Source organism: Passer montanus, unplaced genomic scaffold, assembly GCF_014805655.1.
Source record: "Passer montanus isolate IOZ18808 unplaced genomic scaffold, ASM1480565v1 scaffold10, whole genome shotgun sequence".
Lineage (NCBI taxonomy): Eukaryota > Metazoa > Chordata > Aves > Passeriformes > Passeridae > Passer > Passer montanus.
In genome coordinates, this window is record NW_024356505.1 from 16,410,197 (window position 1) to 16,433,477 (window position 23,281).

The 23,281-nt window shown below is 37.1% G+C and overlaps 1 protein-coding gene across 5 annotated transcripts in view; it reads left to right on the top strand.

Annotated features, from left to right (window-relative positions):
- The window catches only part of ETV1 (ETS variant transcription factor 1), a 66,873-nt gene that overhangs the window by 12,661 nt on the left and 30,931 nt on the right, over positions 1–23,281 (top strand). For all 5 annotated transcript variants that reach the window (XM_039712069.1, XM_039712079.1, XM_039712058.1 and 2 more), the window contains 2 exons: positions 1,285–1,338; positions 21,650–21,779. In XM_039712069.1, the coding sequence (XP_039568003.1) occupies positions 1,285–1,338; positions 21,650–21,779 (184 nt within the window). The remainder of the gene's footprint in view (positions 1–1,284; positions 1,339–21,649; positions 21,780–23,281) is intronic.

A 23,281-nucleotide genomic window follows, 5' to 3' on the forward strand; every position in this document is an offset into this window, starting at 1 on the left:
TATTTTTAATTCAAACAAATTATGTAAAAACTAGTAGAATTTGCACATATATAATGGGGAATATACATTTCCTATACTAGAAAGTGTTCCGAAGGGCACAAAAGTCAAGTTTTATCAATTAATGTATTTGAGAACATTTGATAGTCGGAGTTTCGATAAATGGTTATATAAGCAGCATTTACCTTTCAAATCTTGTTGGGTAACCAGATCATGGCAGATGTTAACTTTTAATTAAGATCATATGAATTATTTGCTTGTCTTTGGACAAGAACTGTGGAAAGTATTTTTAAATGAGAATTTTTCGCGGCTTTGCTGCAGCGATTCCAGTTAGTGTGGATGTTGAGGAAAAGATGACAAAGTTAAGAGAAGATAAGCTGGATCTCTCTTGATGTACCAGAAACAGTCATGCTCCGAGGACACCGCTTCTGTGTAATGTTCTGCAGTTATTTGAATGTATTCATCTATAATAAACGTTTAGTGCTATTTCAGCTTAAATGGTTTAAATGAGTTTACCACACAGTTTGAGAGATAGATAATGTCTTAGATATACAACGAAAAGGAAATGTGGTACCAGAGGAGCAAAATTATCTATCAGCAGACCGTGAAATGATTGTATTTAATAGCTCAGGTTTGTGATGGAAATTTCCTAAAAGCAAAGACGATCTTACAAAAGGCAAATGGATGTTAATCATGATTTTTGTTTTAAGTAAATCTTTTTCAATGTCTGAAATGCTGTCATTGAACCAGGAATTCTGTGGTCTGGTAAAATAGTTCTTTTTGAATATTTAAAACAATAACAGAAAACCCCTACTGTGTTGGCTGACTGCCACGAACAATCGGAATCACTTTTAAGTAAGCCGAAGGTGTGGTAGTTTCAGGTTAAAGAAGCATTAGTGTTAATCAGTGGGATTTGGTTTTATGTGGACTTTACGTGCAGATATTTTGAAAATAAGCACTAATGAATTTTACCAGTGGCTTGGTAGGTCCAGATCCTGGTACAGGGAGTGAGGCAGGGCCAGTGAGTCCCCACATCCTTCCATTCCCATTGTTCTGTGCCGGGACTTCTCTGGACTCATGCTGCACCACACAGCTTTACCCCAGGGCTTGTCTGATATTAAAATGATGCGCTTGCCTGATTTTCATACCCAACAATGAAGAAACAAAAAATCATAATTTTAAATTTGACTGTGCTTTAAATTAAGCACAAGAGTCTTTATTTATGCTTTAATGGCTTATTTTAATTCTTGTGTTTTGTTTGTTTTGTTTTTGTTTTCCTTTCTTCAGCTCAGGTACCTGACAATGATGAGCAGTTTGTACCAGACTATCAGGCTGAAAGTTGTAAGTATACTACAAATCATCACTTTGTTGAAATATACATATTTGTATATTTATATCTGCATCTTCTATTTGTTATTTATTTTGTCATCTGCGGTCATGTGATAGCTCTTTTTGCTGATCGGTGACATCAGCGTGATGAGTAGATGAAGCAAGGGCATTTTGATGCACAGCCAAAAGAACTTCTTTGGGATGAAGGTATAACCTTTAGCACGGGGCCCTTCCCTGTCATTTCCACCCACAGCCCCAGGGAAGAATGGAAAAACTTAGGTTGTGGCGAGGAAGGAGTTTCTTTGTCTATAGAGTGTGCAGAGGAGCTTTTTAGCCAGTACCGATCAGATACTGTGGGACGTAGGATGCATCTCTGCTGAGCAGTAGTCAGGCTGCTCAACACGTTTTGTGTATGAATAAATAAATAAAATTCTCCACGTAATCAATCAAATACAGCCACAGCTGAAGCATGTTAAAGTTATCTTAGGATGTGGCATTTTCTTGTTCAAACAATATTTTCCTGTGCGTTAATCGGTGAAAACAGAAGTTATGTTAAGCTGGGTGCTCTGCATTGTTGTCTACTTACTTAACAAAAGTCTAAACTTATTTTTATCAGCCTGTATTCCTCAAGTCTTGCATTAACCTATTAAAATACTCCTGTTCTGCTAAATGCTTGCTCTATTTTGCTGTACCTGATGTTCTGTGATATTGGGTGATTGCAAGGGCATAGCTTGAGAAACATCTGACACTCACAGACTTTTTGTAGCTTCTTTTCGTAGTTTTGTTCTTCGTGGGAAGGCTTCTCCCCGTCATCAGAGCTCTCTTCTAAACAGTGTCTGCTGATTGTAGCACAGCACATGGTAGCTTTTCCATTTTGCTAAATAACTTAAATAGTTTATCCTATTGGAGTGAATTACCGCAGTTCACTAAACCAGATAGCTGTTAAACACGGCATTCATATACTGAAATATTAAGATTAGTATACAGAGATTAGGAAGAATTGCATTTAAATTGTCTTTAAACAAAAAAAAAAATCATACTTACTGAATTTTCCTATAAATCTTTTAGATTATTTTTTCCAGTTATTAAGAAGCTGTTTTAAGAAGAATTCATTGAGAGTATTCATAACAGCATTTTGTGAGGCAAAAAAAACCCCACACTTTTTTTTAATGCTATGGAATTGTTTAACAATTTAAATCAGTTTTTCTCTCAAAGTTCCTGTACACATCCAACAATCATGGTCACTTTTAAACTTTGAAAATTGCCTTTTATAACAGAGGTTGTTTTTTTTTTTACTTCTGTCTTCAAAGACTTTTAAAAAAAATAAATTATAATACAAAAGACAGAACAATCTATAAATTGAAAATCAGATATGTTACTTTACATATGGATCTGTGTCCAAATATAGTCATTCATGCATATGCCTTTGTGTAAGAGTACAAAGTTCAACTGGGGCTTCTATTAACCCACAATTATCGTTACACAACAAGTCAATGATTCTTGGAAAATAATTTGTGGACTATGAAAAGCCCTATTGAAGCTGGCCACTGCTTTTGGTGATAAAGAAATTCTCCTAATATGGCTATTTTATTAATGCTGTTGTGTTTCAAAGTTCCTTAGCCACAGCTTACACAGTATTATCAAAGGAACATTTATTTCTTCATTTCAGTTGGTTTCTTTATCTTAAGTAAAGGTCAGGAGAGCTTCCTGGAGAGTTACTCTGGCAAAGGTTATGGAGTTTCAGACATATACTTGGATATAATGTATGTAGCTGTGGGCTCTGAAAAACAGGAACGGAGATCAACATAACCAAAGCCATGGGGAAATTACTGCTACAGAAGTAGCACAATTGTGGCTGTTTTCTCTAGATCCAAGCCTGCCTTCAAACTCCGTTATAATGACTTGCTGTATATAGTCTATAACTGTGCAGTACTGAGCCCATTACTGACAGCAGTCTGGCAGAAGCACTTGATTTCCTTTTTGAAAAATCTACTAAAATTTATTTTATTTTATTTATTTTAATTTTTATTTTTACATGGGAGAGAGTGGACAAACTGTCATAGATTTAGTGTTTAATACATTTATTTGAGGCAAAAATGAAGAAGGACAGAAGTGTAAACTGATGAAGTGGGTCACTTTAGTTTAGCCACTTTAGCCACTTTAGTTTAAAGGCATCTAAACAAAATTGTGCTTTGCTACAGAAATTTCATTTATGGAGCTGGATATAGATAGGGGTGTGTATGTGATGTGCAAAGTGTGTAAAGAAAACGGAAGTGTTCCAGTGAAGCAGTTACAATCTGCAGTCCAGCTAGAAAAAATAATGATATTTTATTTATAGCTTCATTGCTTGAGAAAAGGGCTTTAAAGCCGAGACAGTCTGTGCTGTTAAATTGAAAGTTGTGATATTAAATTGAAACATTAGAAGGAGACTTAAGAAGCTTCAGTAACAGTGGCAGTTTTGGAATAGTGTGGTTAAAATTTTCTTGCCTAGAAATCACCAGCTTGGTGATGTGAAAAAATCAGCTCTTGAAGCAAGATGTGGAAGATAGTGGAGGAGCTAATATGCCAAAATCATGTGCTGTGTCCTAGCACTGAGCAGGATTAAATGCCCCTTAAAGTGCTGTGGCTTTTGCCTTTATTTTCTGTAATAATGATTTTAACTAGTGAAACTGCACTGGTATTAGTAACTAGGGGAAACATTTAGTTTAGATTAGATATACAGTCCACTTTGTCCACTCAGGGATTTAACTTCAAAGCTAGCTTGGGACCATGAATATTTCAATTATGACTTGCTATTAAACTTCAATCAGTTTTTGAAAAGCAAACATAATATGTGTATTTATAGTTAGGTGTGGGCTTTAGATATTATGAGTGAGATCAACAGCTAGCATAACTTCATGTGGTACTATTGACGTTATTGGAATTACGCACATTTCTATTAGCTAAGGATCCAGCATGTCAAGCTTTAACCTATTTAAAAGTAAAATTTGTTTTGTTACTCCTTTATGTCTTCTGGAAAGAGGCCCTTCCTACCATAAGAATCTTAGCAATGACTGCACTTTTCAAACCTTGCTTTTTTGTTATCAAAGCCCGATCTTCTTTTACCTTATTTTTTAATTTGGCATACCTATCACAAGGAACCTTTTTGTAATTTTATGTAGATTGAGTGGAATTTAGAGTAGATAACAACTAGCTTGTTTGGCTGAAATTTGAAAAACAAAACACAGTTTGGTTTCTTGTACCTTTCTACTTTTTTTGAGCACTGAAATGCTTGAGTTCTAAGAGGCAACAATGTGTATAAAAAAGATTTTTTTATTTGAAAGTATACTGAAAAAATATTGAATTGCATATTGAATAGTGTAATTTTCTTAGGTTTTCATTTTCATTCTCGCAAGCAATAAAAGTTCCACAGAAAGAGTGAGGAATCTTCTACAGGCTTTTTCCCAAAAATTCTGTTTTAGGCAGGTTGGTTTTGTCTTTTTCTGAATCTGCTTCTATAATGCAGTTCATTTGTTTGCTGCATATTCAAGTAACTTTCTAATGACTATTCTTTAACAATAACAGGAAAAGTTGTGTAAAGCAAAGATGTAAAAAATCTGTTTGCTCTAAATAGGTGTTTTGGTGTGTTTTTTTTAATCAACATTCTGCATGTGACACTTTTTCCTAATTCCTATCCAATTCATAAAACCTAATTAAGCTGGTTTTCCCTCCATGTAAAGTCAGTATTCACTTTTGGAGAAGGGTGACCTGTGTTAACTTCCCCAGATAAGGTTTCCTATTGTTTCAAGTCCATTTTCATATACTGAGGAGGAGCCAGATCCTGAACTGGCTGTAATCAGTGGCAAGGCTTTCAGATACTGTCGAACAGCAAGGACTTTCCACTCCAGGAGCAAAAATGAATAAAGTGTTCAGTTTGCTCGAAGTCAATAGCTGTTGAGGTGAAGATTACTTGCTCCCATTGTTTGGATGGTTTCTGTGACAGACACAAGAGGAAGTAGGTAGGATTTGCTGATGTTTAAAAGATGTAGTTGGCAAAGAAAACTTAGTATTGTCAACAACACACTGAATTGTAATGCAGCCTTGGTACAGTTGGTTATAAATGGGGATTACTCGGCACCAAACTTGATTGCCTGGTGTCTTAATAGTATAACCATGGTTTATTTTGTTTTAATGATCTCTATTTGCATGGATCTACTTATTCAGAGTTTTCTTTTTCTTTTTCTTTTTTTTCTTTTGCCCTGAAGTGTTAGTTGCATATTTAAAATTATAGATAAATTCTAGATTTTGGATTTTATTTGCTACGGAGTTTCTGTTAACGAGGATTTGTCTTGTGCTTCACCTTCTTGATCAGGTTCCTTCCTTCTCGTTTATTTTGTTCCTGTATTGTTTCCGAGATCATCACAGCCTTACCTTACCACTGCCAAGGGGTAAATGTTAGTGTTAGACCACATCTGTTGACAGTAAATGGGAAGGGCTGGCTGTGAAAATCCATGCTTCTCCATGCCTGATTAAACTTTAAGATAGAAAAAATACTTTTTTTAGTAGTGATTTTGTCACTGATCTTTCATGACCTTTATTCTTTCTCTTACCTCTTCTTTTTTTTTGTTCCTCCAGGTTTAGTAAAGGGGCGCTTTCAATGTAGATGCCAGGAATCTTAAATTATTCAGGGATGTGCTTTTTAGATGCTCTGGCTTCAATCTTTAAAAGCCTGTTAAAGAGAGATTCTTTACATAGGCTTCAGGTAGCTGTATTCTTCTGTCATTTTAACTAATGGTGTAGGATATTCCAAATGCAGTTTAAATGAGGAAAAGCTTTAATATTTATTTATATATTTGCAGCATACAAAATAATGATTTTTTTTTTTGCATTACCATAATAAAAATGCTTCTTGTGGTTCTCTTCTTTCTTTGCTTCTGTGATTTAAATTTCAAAAGTGAATTTCAGAATTAGAAGAGCATTTTCTGATTGCTTTAGTATGGCAAGAGCTGGTGAGAAATTGATAGAGGTTAATTTTCCTTTATTTTGACATATTTTGGAGAAGAAACCGCACACAATAAAAATAGAAAACATCAGAATGCTAGGAGTTCTGACAGGTCTACTGAAGTCAAAATGAGGTATATTTACTGGAATTGTTTTTGGTTTTGATGCAGAATAGTTTAATTTTGCAGCTTCTAGAAAAGATTTGAGTGGATTAAAAAAATGTCATTTTTTTAATGTGATGATTCACTTCATAGGCAGCTGGTAGTCATGTCCTGGTAGTGCACAATGTTCTAGAAATTACAGTTGGTAGCGTTTTGGTTGTCTGCGTGTGGCAAGTTGCACACACCAGCATCTTTTCAGGTTGTTTTTTCGAGATTTTTTTGTTTTAATTTTATTTTGCCTTTATTTAGAGTCTGTGTGTCTGGAATAACCTTTTCTTTGAGTGTAGCTCTGCAAGTGTGGTGCAACTGCAGGCAGTCTGACAAATATCCTGCAAGGTGGTGCTAGTTATTCCTGGTGCTGAGCTATTCCCTGGTAGGGCTTTCTGCTGCAGCTGTGTTTTGTTTCTTGCCACTTGTCTTGAAACTACTTCCTTCCATAGGTCAGATGTTGTCAAATACAGAGACATTTGCTTACTTCTTTTAGTGCATGCCCGACTGTGATGGATTCTTTCTTAAGGGCTGTGAGAGTCGGGGCTCTGTGGTTTGTTCCTGCCTTTAGCTTTGCATGACCTTGGGCATGTTGCTTAACATCTTTGTTTCTGGTTTGAAGTAGGTACAGAAATGCATGTATCACTCTGCTGTGAGATACACAGCTTTCTTAATGATCACTTATCTGGAGATCTCAAAAGCATTTTACAAAGACAGTCCAGTGCAATTGCTGTTGTAAGAGCCGGAGAGGTCAGACTGAGGAGTCGATGCTGACCACCTTATCTCCCTTCATAGTTGCCTTAGATAGCCTTGCTTCTTTCATTGTATCCCTGAGCACTTGTTTCCTTTGTTTAAAGCCGGGCTGAAACTGTTACCACCTGTTAACTTTCTTTTTTTTTTTTTTTCTTTTTTCTTTTTTTTCTTAATTCACATTCAAAAGAAATTAGGATTTGGTGTCTTTCAGAAAACTCATTTTGTAGCTCATTGATGGGCATTAGCCTGTGCTAATAAGGGTTTTGTTTTTCTTCTTTTCCTCTTGAAGATTTTTGGAAATATTTAAATCTGCCATATAGTTGTGACCATAATTGCAAGATTTGATTCTTGAAAAAGTTTTACCATGAGGGAGAGTGTCGACTGTAATGCCTTTAACTTGTGATCTTAAAAGTAGAGAATTTGTGAGCTTGCTTTGATTTTAATAAGCAGTTTCTGTTTGTTTGCTTATCTGCTTGTATTTTTATACTAAATTTCCAGCTTTGAAGGTGCAAAGATTGAAGATTCTCCTGGATTGCAGTAGTGGTAGTGTCTCACAGATTATGTAAATACTGGTGGTGGCGGCAGTAGCCCTGTGAAACAAATTAGAAGACTCCCATCAAGAACAGAGCTTTTGATTTTTAAAACTTCTAAAGCAGAAGCTTTCTTTCAGAGTGCCCAGCAGGCTGTGATGTGAATTTTATTGCTAATGGAAAGGTACCTCTGGGCATCCACAGACACCTCATGCAGACCGGTTTAACTGCACAGGACCAATCCGAACCTGATGGTCTCCAGCAGTGTGGGGCATGGGGGAGCCCAGGAGCTGGACAGGGCTCTTCTTGTGGGGTTTTGTGCTGCTGTCTGCCCACTGCCCTTCCACTGCCATGTCCCTGCTCACCCAAGCTGAGTTAGTTTCCTTTCCTTAGAGCCCTATCCTTGTTTGCTGCTTTATTGCAGATTAAAGGCTTGGGTTGCATGTGAAGGTTATCAGCTAATGAATAAACTTCAGTCATCCTGTCCTGTGATAAATCTGTCTCATAGATCAAAGATGAAGCATGTAGACCTTTTTTCTTTCAAATGGTAATTTCTTAAGGCTGTCAGGTCACTTCCTAACGGCTGTTTACATAAAAACAAAAACATTAAACAGATTTTATTCAAAATGTTGAATTCTCTGTTTTGAAAAAACCTTCTATTTCCTCTCTGACGAAGCCTTTCCTCCTTCCTTCTGTGGAGGTCTCATCTGTGGAAATACAAGCCATCCTCACATTGTAACTTGTGGTCACGGCAGTATTTTCTTAATGCTACCGTTATTTCTGTTTTAAATCAGATAGTTGTTAATTTCATCTGGAGTATGAACATGTATTGGAACATTTTTTCAGTTCCAGTTGTGTTAAAGTGTGCATAAACTTCTTGTAGCTGTATTTTCACACTGAAGCCAAGCAAGACAGACTGAAGGGTCTTTGTGATTCTATTTTGATACAAAACCCTTATTCTCCTGAAGCTTCTTTCCATGCAGTGTTTTTGCAAAATGAGTTTTGTATTTCAAGAGCAGTGTAAATACTGATTTGAAAATCTATAAGCTCTGGAATGGTCTAAAATAAGGAGACAGTCTGCAAGCTGAGTTCATCCACTTCTATATATCACATATGTTTCTTTATGTAAAATGCGTTTGCGGTCTGTATAATTTTTTTATCTTTTTATTCTGCTTGCTGCCTCAGCAACTGGAGATAGAAATCAGGCTCTCCTGCAGAGTGCTGTGAAGTTTTCAAGGGATATAGCAGTTAAAAAAGGAAGAGAGAGTGAAACTCCTCAAGACAGTCAGTTAAGCACTGACATGCTTAACACACATTTGTGTCATCTAGGACAGAGGTAGCCCCCTGTAAGCCTCCAGGAAAAATAGCCCTTGTTTCGGGTTCTAAGTCCTTCTGTTTTGGTTCCTGTGCATTTCAGTACTAGGAAGTACTTACAGTGAAGACATTTATAAGCTGATAAATATGCAAAAATGATTATATTTATTAATTCTTTTGAAATTTAGAAGTCATCAGTTTTTTTTTTAGAAATGGTCTAAACCTAGTTTTAAACTTAAATGGAAAACTGATTATTTTATCAAGGCATGTGCTCGTCTTTTCCCTGAAAGGAAAAAGGATTATTTTCTTTTCCTTTCACTTATTCTTCATTCTCTTTGTCTTCAAGACATTACTCTTACCAGTTCCTGGGCTCTAGTATGACCTTGATGAGGTGAATGGAGAAGTGAACTGCCTTGGTAAAGGATATCTTTATTCTTACATATCTATTTCTTCTGTAAGCTGAGGATTATGCATGTTAGAAAAGAGTGAATCATTAGCAGCTTTATTTCTGGTTGTCTTTTTTCCTGTGGCTGTTTATGAACTTATTCAGCAAATGTGGTTGCCAGTAAGTTAATGTAGTGAAATATTTTCTAGCAGTGACATTTACTGCCGAGTCCTGCAGTCAGTGAATAGGAAGGTTACTGACTGGCCAGGTTTTTGTCTTTGAATTTATATATTATGAGTCATCATCAAGGACATTTGAAAAATTACATGTGCAAAAACAATTCCCAGTCTTGCTAATTTGATCCTCTTTGCTCAAAGGTTGTTTCCTTTCTGCTTATAATGTATACCTGGAAAAGATAAACAGTTTAATTCTTTTTTTAATACTCTGTCTTCATGCTGTAACTGAATGCAATGTTTCCTTACTAACAATCTGTTAAAAAATTTCACATGACCAAAGCAATAAGAGAAATGGAGACAGCAAGGACTTTTTAAAGTGTCAGTATTCTGGAAAGACAAAAAGTTTCAAGCATTTGGCATTAGAATTTGGGAGCTGGATTAATACAAGTCTGTATAGTCAGCGTGTGTGTGTGTGTATATATATATACATGTATACAGGAAATACAACATGTAATTGTCAGTTTTACTGATTGTATGCACTTATAAAATAATCATAAAACTTTAGGAATGCTTGGCTTCAGAAAATATCAGCAAGTGTATTGGTAATGTATATTCAGCAGGTCTCATATACATTAGGAATGCTTTAATAGCAGCAGAAGCCTTAAATATCTGTGCTGAGAAGGCACACTGGTTGCAGGTGGTCAAGCTTCCACTGGCTGCAGAAAGAGCACTTTGCTAAGAGTCTTTGAAAATCGGCCTACTTAAACATAGTCTTGACTTTATGTTCCCAGACGTAACCACTTCTGACAATGGCTTCTTTGTTTCCCTGTTGAATCAGTGATAAAAATTGCGAGCTGAATTTTACTGTTGACTTATTTCAATGGCCTGCACCTTTTCCACTGGAGACTGCAGGTTTTGCAGTGGTTTTGGTAGTGAACTAGAGAATTAGATTTCAGCCTTGCTTGAATGATTTGTAAAAGATCTGTCAGAGTTATTGCCGGTGAACATTTGTGAAAATTGAACATTGAAGCATGGAGGACACGTATTTAGAGTGGTGACAGTCCCTTTCTCCACATCAAGTAAACAAACATCCCATTAGCTACCCTGAGTTAGTGTTAGTGTTGTTTTATGAATATGTACTTATTGTTAAAGGCAAAAATAATTGAATTAAAAATAATCTCAAAATGTAGTTTTGTTCTATTTTAGTGCCCAGCACTGAGAGCTGCTACAATTAAAACAATTTGTAAATAATCTTCTAAATTAGTTCTTTAATTCATGCTAGAGAGCACTCAGTGTGGAGTCCATTTCATTATTTATTGTTTTTTTCTTACTTTTGCATATACTTGTAGCTATCTGATAGGCATGATTATCCTTAAGGATAATTTTCTATTTCTTGTATTATGAGGATATTCCTGTTTTTACAGGGACACAACAGTGTTATGGGTCTCTAAGGGTAGGCTCCTGAGGCTGAGCTACTTCAAACTAGAATCAACCTTCTGACACTGGTTGTTTGGATTATGGCAGAACCAGCAATTAAATCCAGTTTCTTTCACATTTTGTCCAGCTGCAAGAACGAGATCGGTAGCCCTCATTTATAGATGGCTGTTATTTCCTTGCATGAATACATCAGAAAAGAACAACAAAGATAATAATTATATTGATGTAACTTGAAACTTTTCTGTAAGAGGGCAAACGAGGCAGAATCAGTTCCTGCTTGTTTTCCGCTGTGGGCATCTTTCCTAAATATCAAGGTGATGATACCTTTAAAACAATAAATAGAAAATACAAAATTGTTCATTTTAGAGCTTATTGTTATGTTGGGGAGAAAATGCTTGTTATAGTTTCCAGAGTTTTCTTCATAATTTTGTTTCTACAAAATCTATTGAAATCTAGACCTGAAAGTGTCAAACTGCAGAGTTACCTGAAGTGGAAAGTGTGCATGGGTGTGTATGTGTAAAATGCTGGGATATTATTGGGCATTTTAGTAATGGAAACTACGCAATGCTTAGCCATTACCTCTCACAATTTAAATTAAATTTTGAAAATTGCTGCAAATGGAAATGCTGTCCTCAGAAAAGCACACAGACCCTGATATAGTGGCCAGCTCTTCTCTTTGCATTTAACTTTATTGATAATTCCCAGGTAGGAATACAATTTAAGTTTTCTCCCAGGCTTGATTTTACATTAAGAACTTCCTCTTTAGCAGAAGCTCTAAAGGTGGATTGCCTCTTTTTGCACCGTGCCTGGGAGCCTTTGGAGCCAGATACATTATCAGTAACTGTAGGAACAAATGCCCCGACCTCCTCCCACGACTTTAACAAAGCAAATGCAGGTGAAGAGCAGCCCCGTTTCTCTGTGTGGACATGGAGGTTGCAGATCCAATGTAGAAAGATTAAAAATTCTTTGGAATTTTTTTTTTCCCTCCCTATAATCATCTTCAGCTATCCACGTGTTTTAGTTCAATTGCTACAGAACCCAGCTGGTTTAATTTTATTAGGTTACCGCTTCCTCCTCCAGAGAGCCCTAAGCCTCTGTTTATTTTGGGGGCAGGGTGAGCTCTTCGTCCTGCCTCACCTGCTCTCCTCAGACATCAAAGTGAGCCAGTTCACTCCTCCTAGCTTAATCCTTCCCTTCTCCCTCCCACCAATGTTCTGCAAATTTCCTTGTATTCTTCCCAGTAACCCAGTACCAGTGGTATTTGTCAGCAGGTTCACTTTTACCCTGGAGGTACTTGCTAGGAGGCAGAGACCCTCTGGCAGCACTTTCCACTCGACTGCCTGCAGCTGTGAGTCTCCTACAGCTGGACAGGTAAATTGTCTGGAAAGGAAGGAGAGCACTGCAGGAAGGGGACATAAATCGGAATAAAACAGTGCCTGTGACAGCATTTCTGTGGGATTGCTTCTTTTGGAAGCTAAGAAACTGTGTTGGTAACGGCAGCTCCTGCTGCCTGAAAATACCTTCTAGACAATTCTTAATGGGAAAGTGGAAATCTTTTGGGGATAGAGGCAAAGAGGGATCAACTAACCAAAACTGTGCCAAAATGTTCCATGCTTGGGGGTAGGAGAGTAGAGACAGTTTTCTAATACTGTGTGTTCAGCCAGGTAGCAGCTGCCCAAATACACTGTCAGCTTATGACAAAGGACCTATAGTGCCTTACCTAGGTATTTACTAGAAGCCTCTAGAAAAGTTTGCCTTGGAATTGCTCTACCTTTGCATTTTAGTGAGTAGGTTATCTTTTATTGATATTTACTGAAAGTTACTCCCCCTACCCCCCAGTCTGGTGGCTTATCCTTTTGGGTGGGCTTTTTACTTGTTGTTATACTGAATATACTCAGTGAATATACTATGAAATTTTCGACTGACATGGTCCTTTTAAATGAGAAACCAAGTGGCTACAAACATCTGAATTATCTCCACCTGAAGTGGTGGCTTCAGGACTTCCGGTGTCAGAAGGCTGCAGGTGTACCATCAGTAACTAATGAGAATTTCAGAAATTGCAACTGCACAGACAAGCAAATTAGGGATATCTTGCACTAAAAGTGAGGATTTATAGCAGTGAAGCAATTATTAAGCTGAATGGGTGCGACCTCTAATATTGTGCTTCCTCTCCCACACTAACTGGGAACCCCTCCACCTCTCAGGGGAGGCTACATCTGTCATGGCAAGAGGGTCTTGGGTTAGCTGCCCAGAAATAGCTATACTGGCAGAATTTTTTAGTATCTTAGCATGCATGCTTTAGAAAATTCCAGTTAAAGAATGACACTTACTTTCGTTTGTGAAGAAGGTCCTAGAATAATTTCTTTGCTGAACAGGGGCAGGAACATAATGTTCAATTGTCAAATAAGGTATCCTGCAGGGAAATGGCATATGCTTGCATTTGAGTGATGTTTTTGTTGGTCACCTTTTCCCTGTGTATAAATGCCCTCCTATAAACCTGCCTGATGGATACTGATGCAAACTTGATGAGCTATAGGTGCAGTGAACTCTTCTCTGTTTTCTATTTCAACACTTTTTTTGGCCTCAGGTGCTAATCTCAAAGACTTTACGTTAATGCCAGATCATAGTCAGGATAGAAAAAAATATTGTGTATAGATAATTAACATAATCTAGAGATGAACAGGTAATTCAATTAATTTAGAATTGAGTTTCACCAATGCATTTTTTTTGTCTTTTAGTCATTAATCTGTAATGCTTTTTGCTTAAAAAATTAGGAAAGAAGAAAAACTTCACTCCAAAGCAAGAGCAAGTTTTTTTAGCAAACAATGCTGGCTAAGATGGATGCATTACTGTAGATCTTAATGTCCTGAATTTTCCAATATAAATTGTAGGAAAATGGGCTGTTATTTTCCACCTTGCAGCTCCTTGTTAGTAAACAAAAATAAATTCCAGCTTTTGATGTAGTTTATTTTCACCTGTTTGCTAATTTTTCCTAAGTCAAATTCAAAATACTTTTTTTTTTTTGTATTCTCATACCATGTAATCTGAGAAAGTCCCTGTAGGCTTTGAGGAAAAAAAAATCCCACAATGTTGGGCTGTCTTTCATTCTTTACCTTCCCCCCATCCTTTCCCACCCCCTAAGGATTGTAAAGGCTATACTGTTGCGTAGTGTTCATGCAATTCAAGTAGACCATTAATTGACATGCACAATATTGTAAGTTTTAGTTTGGAAGAGAAAATAAGCAATTTGCTTCTTTTTGCAGTGTGAGTTCTAACTGTTATTAAAGTGCATTTGTAGTTGCATATTTTCCAGTAAAGGTGACAGATTACTTCAAAGCTGGTATTTTCTTTTTGTTAAACAAGGTTCTCAAATAGATCCATCTTGCCCACGTATTCTATTCTTGCCAGTTGGCTTTGAAAGCTGGTGCTTGGGCTCATCGTTCAGAACTATCTTCCAAAAAATGAGGTCCCATGCTGTTTCTATCTTTTGAGCTAGTAGGGGCTGGAAGGATCTGATCCGAAGCCAAGGCGAAGACTGAATTGATGGAATCATATATAACGATTTTGCCAAGTGCTGCCCAGTCATGAAGTCCCACTTTCTGGGAAAGAGCACTGAGAGAAGGGGTGGCAGAGCATTCTCTGTGTTAAGAGCTGTCCAGAGATTTTCTTTTCTGGCCTTAGAGTCAGGCTACCACATAAGAAAGAACTAGCTTTTTATTGAATGCTTTTTCACACGTTTACGAGTTGTTACTTTCTTCTGCATGCTGCTTATCCATTTTCTCCCCAGTTATACATATCCATTTGAATAGGAAAAAGCTTTCTGCTCTTTATTTCAGTGTTACACATATTTTGGCCATATGTAATGTATCATTGCAAAGGCATGCTTGCACATTCAGTATGCTTACTTTCATTTGACTCTGTGTGCACACACAGATACCCAAATACACATGCACATTGTTTCAGGTGAGTGGTCACTACTTGGTGAGTCTAGATGGAGCCCAGCTGTCTTTAGGTCTAAATTCTGGATCCTGAAGGAATTCTAGTTTTCTAGATGCAACTGTAAAATGGAGAATAATATTGAGATCATGTATTTCTTCAAAAAGATACTTGACAGGAATGCATAGATTCCTCCCATCCCCAGCCTCCCTTCCCTTGCTAGCAGCTTTCATTTGTAAGGTAGTGAAAGTTCAGGTCTCTTGTCTACGTTCAGCTTTTCTATAAACTGCCAGGATAGTCTCTGAAACCACTGAAACCACAGTGATGATACATATCTGTGTGTCAGATATCCAATTTGTCACCAACTTCTTCCAATATCTGGCAGAGAGCAGGACCTAAATGAAATCCAGTTGACTGGAGCTCAGCTAAGATCTGATAGAGGTGACTTTGATAGATAAATGGTTGAAGAACCTGGTTGAGTCTGTGTAGATGTAATCTCTTCAGCCACTTTTAAATCAGTCCACAGCCTTCAAGTCTTGCTCATTTCTGCAGCTGTTGCAGTGGTGAGAAACAAAACATTTTTTTGCAAGAGATCGCGTAGGGTGAAAACAACTGCAGATCTTGCCTCAGTCGTCCATGCTTGCTGTCACTTCTGTCTTCAGCTGTCTTATGTATTAATAGGCTTTTTATTCAAAATCATTGAGAAGGGTTTAGATGGCAATTCTTGATTACTAGCCTTTACTGTCCTAGCTTTCTTCATCTGTCACCTCTCCTACATGATATTTTTATTTCAGGTTCTGTTAGTATACGAGGCTGCATACCTCATCCAGCTGCAGCACAATCACCCCTGAAGTATGAATGAATGGTCAGCTATGTCGAGTGCCTGCTTCTGATGACTTCTGAGCCTCTCAAAGTTACCAGTAAAACTTCTCATCAAAATATATAGTACAATGAAATTGAAAGAGCGTACTGCTTTGGCATCCTGATGTCTTTAATCTGATTCTTATTAAATGATTGTTGAAATTCAGAGTGCAGCTGTCTAGAAAGGTCTAAAGCTCAAATCATAATGATCTAGACATAAATAATCAATAAATGCCTTCCAGAATGCAGAAGGCTATTGTTTCATGAGTTGAATGCACACTTCTGAAACCTCTTTGGAAAATATATACAAGGCCTGGCATTCCCACCTAGAAAGCTATAAAGTATTTAGTTTCATAGCTCATTGCTTAAGGTAAGCAAATACCTATACCGAATGTATGATTCAAATGTTAAGGTGACTGTTGCAAAAATAAGGCATTTCAGAACTCATGAACCCATAGTGTTGTGTTTGGATTTTTTAAAAATGTTTTCTGATAAGAGCAGCTAGGTCACTGCTATCACCTAAGACATAAGTAACATTGTATGCTCTTTGACGAAATGTTCAATAAACTGTTTAAAAGCAGATTTTTTTTTTTTAACTAATGCCTACCTGTTGTACTTATAGCATAAATAATTTGTTTGAATCATCAGGTGAGTGCTGTTAAGTTATAGTGAGCGAGGAAAATGGCAAAAACATGAATTAGGGTCCCTGTCCTTAAGTGTATTTCAGTTTGCATTTTGATAGCAGTTTAGAAATGTTATCGCCTGTTTTGTCACAGACATAATTCACATCTTTCTTCAGGCACTGTAAACAAGAGAAATGGTTTAATGGCTCCATAAAAGGCACTCTGTGCTGATAGCTGAGATTAGACCCTTTAGTAATGGATTTTTGTGTGTTGGGGGAAGGGGAGGGCTTGGCAGAAGTAAATGTACTGGAAAAGAATCTTGGAGAGACTCTGATGTATCTGAAGTGCCTGCTGCATTGCTGTATGTATCGAGAGATAGATTTAAAGTGTGACAGTGTTGGCTTTATCAGTACAGGAGTCTTTCCTTCTTGCATTTGAAATTTTACCAAGTATTATCTTGGTTCACCTCAGTCAGTCTAGTACCTGGAGTTGCAGTGGTATCAGCTTAAGTATTTTTACATCTTCTGTCTTTTCATCTTACTGTTGAGTCAAGTCCCGTATATTCAAGTGTGTTCAAGAAATCTCTCAAAACTTACATTGCATATTAACAATTTTGCTCAATTGATGATAAAACTGGTGAGTTTATTTACAGAATTGTCTTTTGAGAATGATTTGAGAGCATAAATTTGAAAAACAGCTCAGAAACAGCGCATTTAGGCCACGACTTACTGTCACTTTCTTTTCTCTTCAGGTACTCAGAGTCCTCAAACGTAATACATGTGAATATAGTATTACTTAGGAGACATCAGAGTTCACTATCAGGAGCAAGTGTGGTACAAAATCAACTGCTGTCAATTGATTTTATACCATATAGTCAATGTTCTTGACCCACAAGTGTGGATAGGACATCTTTTGTAGCTTTGGTCAGTGGAGTAAGCATTGCTTGCTATTAGCCAACATCACTGAATTACCAGTTATATTTCATGGCTTTTAAAAGTATGCTTAAAACCATTCTTCCTCAGAAATAAGACTTTATCATGTGTTCTGAGCAGGAATCTGAAGTTTGAAAGTTAAAGTGTTGCTTTTTGTTCAAAGGAGAAATGACTTGCCATTTCGTATAACATATTCCCAATTTCTTCTTCATCTTGAATAATCATCTCTTGAATTGAAAAATATTTTAAGCCATTGCTTAATGCAGTGAGTTTCAGGGCTTTCTCAGAAGAAGTAGATTCAGTTCTGTCTGTACAGAGGTGGTATGCTTCCTGTTTCTCAGGCTAGAAAGTGTACATATCAGACTCCTCTGAGACAAACCAATTCCTCCTTTGACTTCAGAGTTCTTAATAAAATTGTTCTTCATTTGAGTGGTGTGGTTCTTCATTCTTTGGGTGTTGTTATGAAGAAAATGTTCAGGGATTAGGCTGTTGACAGATAGCAAACTGGAACAGCACTTCTGAAGGATGGATGGCAGGTTCCACCCCATGTTTTTGCATGTTATGTGTGAGCTTACTTTGTGGTGAAATCATTATTGCTTAGTATAAAATCTAGGTCTGTACAGCAGCACATTATATATAATATGCAAGCCCTTTTACTCTGCAGATATAAATAGACATATTTATGCACAGAGAATATGCATACAGTAATGTATTATATCTTCATCAATTTGCTACAAATGGCAGAAGTCCTGCTTGCCTTATATCTGTGTGTTGGCTTTGGAGATGCTCCAGACAGGGTCTGTGGGGCAAGGGTCTGTTTCTGATACCGATAAACCTGACTTTGCGTGGTAGTTGAGATGAGGTGTTGAAGCCATCCATCTAAATACATGTTGTAAGATTGCTTGCCTTTCAAGTTTGGAGGTAGTTATCTGTAAGTAATCACTCGGGATGAAATCTTGGCCCTTGGTCACTGTTTCATAAGATCATTATTAAGGCAGAGAGCCCTTTACTTTAATAGGGTTGAGACTCTTGTTCTGGGGTTAAGTAAAATGAATTTACCATCAGGAAGAAAGAAGTGGTAAGGAGCTGGTTGTTTAAAATGTCATTTTGTTAATATGAATGTGTTGGTAGCTGGTATGCTGCACTAAAATTAGATTGTATAAATAAGCAACCCTGCTCTCCTCAAAAGAAAGAGGATTGAGAACATAATATAAAATTCAGTTTAGCCAAAGAGTGTATGTTTAAATTCTCTTTTAATAGGTGCACTATAGAATGAACGTCACACTGAAATCAGAAGTGACGGGCAGAGGGTTTCAGTGATGATATGAAAACTGCTTTGAATGTTTGAAATTGTATTGTTAAAATAAGTCTGTCATCTTCAGCCACACTTAAAACATGTCCCGAAAGGGCAAGTAGCCTTCAAGAAAGGCCCCCAAAAAAGCAGTAAGCATTTTTATCAGCCTATCTTTTTTCCTTTCTACCTCTAAAAGTGGAGTTACAGATAAAGCTTAGCATGGTGACTGTGTCAGGGGACTGCCCGAGGAAGGCTTTAAATTTTACAGCTACATTATCTTTCTGGCTGTAGTTAAGATAAAGATCTAATATAAAATCACTTTGGTCTGTAATGCTTTCTCTAAATGAAGTGAAGGTGTTAACCTACTTGATTTGATACACTTTACCCTAGCTTATAAAGCTGGGAGGAAGGTGAGGTAAACTTTAATTAAAACTACAGCGCAGATGCCTTCTAGCACTGTGCCCTGTACCTTACTAGGACTGTACAGTAAGCAAAATAAAATGTACCTCGCAGTTGAGGCAGCAGGCTGGAGCCGTGTTCAGTGAAAGTAATTTAATTAGTGTTGATCATGACTCCAGATGATGGTGATTTGATAAGGAATAATTTAGTACTTAACAGCCTTTTACATGCACCAACTCCATGTGGGAAGGTAAAGCAAATTGCACAAAATGAATGTGCTGCTTTCACTTGTGCCTGTGCCAGTGAGCTGGAAAACTGCCTGTTAGCAGACGTTCAGGCTCTCAGCGCTGTGATGAAATACCCAGCCAGTTCTGCGCACAGGGCTGTAGTGTGGGAGTCTCTGTACTCCCGTTATTTAAAAATAAATAAGGGAAGTAATTTTTCATAACAGATTAACTCCAAGGAAGTAGCAAAGTTAAAAAAAAATAAAATAGAGCAGCATGTGGCCTTTGTGCAAATATGTGATACTGGCTTTAAAAAAGAGTCTTGTTGCAGTGGTGTTTTAATTTTTTGATTCAAGTTAAAGAAATTGCCTACCTTAGCATGGGGGCCAGCGTCCCAGAGTTTCAGGGCCCATCATATACATTAAATGTATATGTATGCATTATTTGACCAAGACATACAAAGGAGAGTCAGCAGTAAAAGTTCACTAGAAGCATCCTGAAACAAACTACTGGATATCAGCCTGCTTTGCAGTTGCTTTGGAAAGCTGACTGAGCTGCATTTTGCCATATTATTAAATCTGAGGATCACTTTTCAAGAAGTCCATGTGGGCTTCTTTTTAGTGCAAGTTCAGACAGTTTTATTCAGGAATAATTATTTCCTTCTTGTGATGTTCACATTTTCCATCTCTGTTTCCTAAGTTGTGCTGTGCATATGCATTTCTATATGTTTTATTGTCTGCCTCTCCTTTCTTATCTTTCCACATAACTGATATTATCCACAAAATATAATAGCTGAATAGGAGTTTTCTGTGAGTTCTCTTGTGAGTTTTGTGAAAATATGTGTCAAAATAGAATAGTGTTATGTTGCAGATGACTCAACTGAAAGGCAGTAGTAGAAGCTGTCATGTAACAGGGTATGAGAGGATCTGTTTGTGAAAGAGTTCTCTGAACATTGCCTAACCATGAGAAAACCCATGGCAAAAGTCTGGAATCCAGACCTTACTCGCAGATGCCAGAGTTCTGTGGTTCTGATGCTCACTTCTTAGACAGCATTTCTTTTATCTCCCCACTGAACCCTGGCGTGTGTATGCAGGTGCATTAGCATCAGAAAATATGTAGTCTATAACAAACCATCTTCCCCAAGTTCAGGTGCAAGAGAAGGGGTAAGATGCTATTTGATGGTAATGATAACCTGACTTTTTGCTGAGATTCTCTAACAGGAGCTGCTGCATGTGCGTGGATTTTTATGGAGGTACAAGCGTCCATGTCAGGCTGGAATGTGATGTTCATACTATGGTGTTTTGGTGACAACATCAAAGTGATAAAATTATCTCTGAATTCTAGGCGTCTTGGAGATCAAAAATGCATTTATTTAAAACTTGACAGGTGTGTTTTCAAGCCATTACATACCTGTCTTTTAGTCCTTTGTCCTCCTAGCCACTTACTTAGGTCTATCAGTGTCAGATGAACTCTGAATTTTCTTCTGCTTTAATTTTGGTTAAGATTGGATATGAAATAAGGAAAGTTGTCTAGTGTAAACTAATTTGCTGGTTAACCTTGCCTTTACCTTTGGCCCTTCTCTTAGTACAGACCAATTTGTGCTTCTAATTAATGCTGCATTTCTGTCACACCCCCTCTGGGATTTTTTTTTTTAGCTTTTAAAAAGCATGACTTTTTTTTTTGGTTTGTGTCTATATCACATCTACTATTGAATTTGATCAGGCCAGGATTTTATTGTGTTTATTTTAAAGAAAAATTACTTAAGCCATTTCTTCTGAATTTTTCAAAGATGTTATTTGTAATTAAAAATGCATATAATCATCCAGTTTCAAGGGTTTTGCTGCAAATTTTCAAGCATTGTGTGGGACAAAAACATTACTGATCATATACTTGAGGCTGATATATCTCAAATTTATTTTGGAGTCATTTTTGTGACACCCTTTGAAGTGGACTACTATTGCATTTATAGCTAAAAGCAACTTCTGATATTACTTAGAAACATTTGGTGCCTGGGAAGTATTTTGCCTCTGACAACATTTACGGTAGTTAAGCCAAATATAAGTGGGCTGTTATTTTCCTGCTAATGAGATGGGATGCTGGCCATCATTCTATTAAACAATAGAAGTGATAATAGCCAATGTGAAGGATCTCTGGTGTCTATTTTTCAGTTGACACTCAAAGAAATATTTGAAATGTTTATTTCCTATATTGTTTTTATTATTACAATTGTTTAATTAATCATGTGTTTAATTAGCAGTGTCGAGCTTACTTGGGAAACTTAATTGTTGATATTGTACTCGGATTTTAATTGCATTCTCCTTCTTTTCCAGTGGCTTTTCATGGTCTCCCTGTGAAAATCAAGAAGGAACCCCATAGCCCATGTTCAGAACTTGGCTCCGCTTGCAGTCAAGAGCAACCATTCAAGTTCAGTTATGGGGAAAAGTGCCTGTACAATGTCAGGTAAAGTAATTAGGAGCGTGTTTGCAGTGAGAACTGCTGGCTTAAATGAGGACTGACGAAAGAGTAATAAAACCATAATAGAGATCTTAGAAAAGTTACCTCTTCAGCAGATAACAGACTGATGAGATAATGCATTTAGCTGATGAACACTGATGGATTTGTTTACAGTTGTGTCAAACACTTACATAATAATTTTAAAGCAGTTTTTTTCATCAAAATGCACATCCTCCATTCCTTCTCCATGGGAGCTAGCCAGAGTTTAAAAACCCAGGGTACAAGCATGAAATAGAAGAAAGGTGTATCTTGTTTTCTGTGAGCTGTGTTGAAAGTACTTTCAAAATGCATTATGTGCATTAGGAAAGAGTGATCTGTGTAACAGGCAAGGGATTGGCAGGTCTGTGCAACACATTAGATATTTGACAAATTGTGCAGATGTTGTATGTGTATATTCCTGGGTGATTACCTTTTAAAACAGTGTTTCATTAGTTGCATTCAAAAGCAAGTTGTCTTCTTTTATAGGCATAGATAATAAAAGCTTTATTTATTTGTGGGTGGTGGAGGGGCTTGATGCCTCTTCATTCCGTATTGGCTTTCTTTTGGTTGCATTTACATGCCACTCCTTCCTTTAGTGTCAGCAGTGAAGGATTTCTTATTGACATTTCAGTCTATTTTAGAATCTTTCATCTAGCTTTGATTCTCATTAATGTAGTATGAAAACTGTTAGCACTTAAAGAGTTTTAACATTTAACTTTTTGGATATGAATGGGGGGAAAAAAAAGGAAAAGACTGGCACTTTTGCCAGTTACAAGGAGTGATTTTGGTTTCAAAAATCAAATGAATCCATTGATGGATTTGATGGGTGCTAAGGGACTTAGAAGAGTATGCAAGCTTGTGCTTAACTATATTCCTAATGTCTGCATTTCTCCTGGTTAGAAACAGGGATGATCAAAGTGTTCTCAAAGTGTTCTGATGTGAGACACCCTTGAAAATAGCATCTATGTATTTGTAGGACCAGCAGTTTATTTTTGAGAGAGAGAGTGGTAAAAAAACCTCTCAGGAGAGGCTGCTGACAACCTAGTATGGGTAGCTAAGCCAGCATACCATTGTTTTTCTGGGTCAGATCCCTTCCCTCTGGCTGTATTGTTTTAGTGTCTCACTTTGTGGTTTGTGCAAAAGAAAAAGAGCCTTGACAGGCACTGTCGGCTCTTTGTGCTCTAGTCCAGGTGCTTCTACTTTTATGTATTTTGTATACCTCCTGTTAGAATGTGACTGTATGACTGAGTCGTTTAAAAATACATTTCTGTGTCTCAGAGAAGCAAATGCTGTGCCGAATCACTTGCCTCTAACATGGCTTCTTCATGGCTCTTCTTAGTGTAAAGTTGAGAATTCTTCTGCCCCAAACTGGTTCATAAGTTAACTATAATCAAAAGCTTCAAAATGGGGCACTTGTGGTGATTTTTTTCTGGATGTAGCTGCTATGGTTTTGGTTTTTCTTCTTTCTT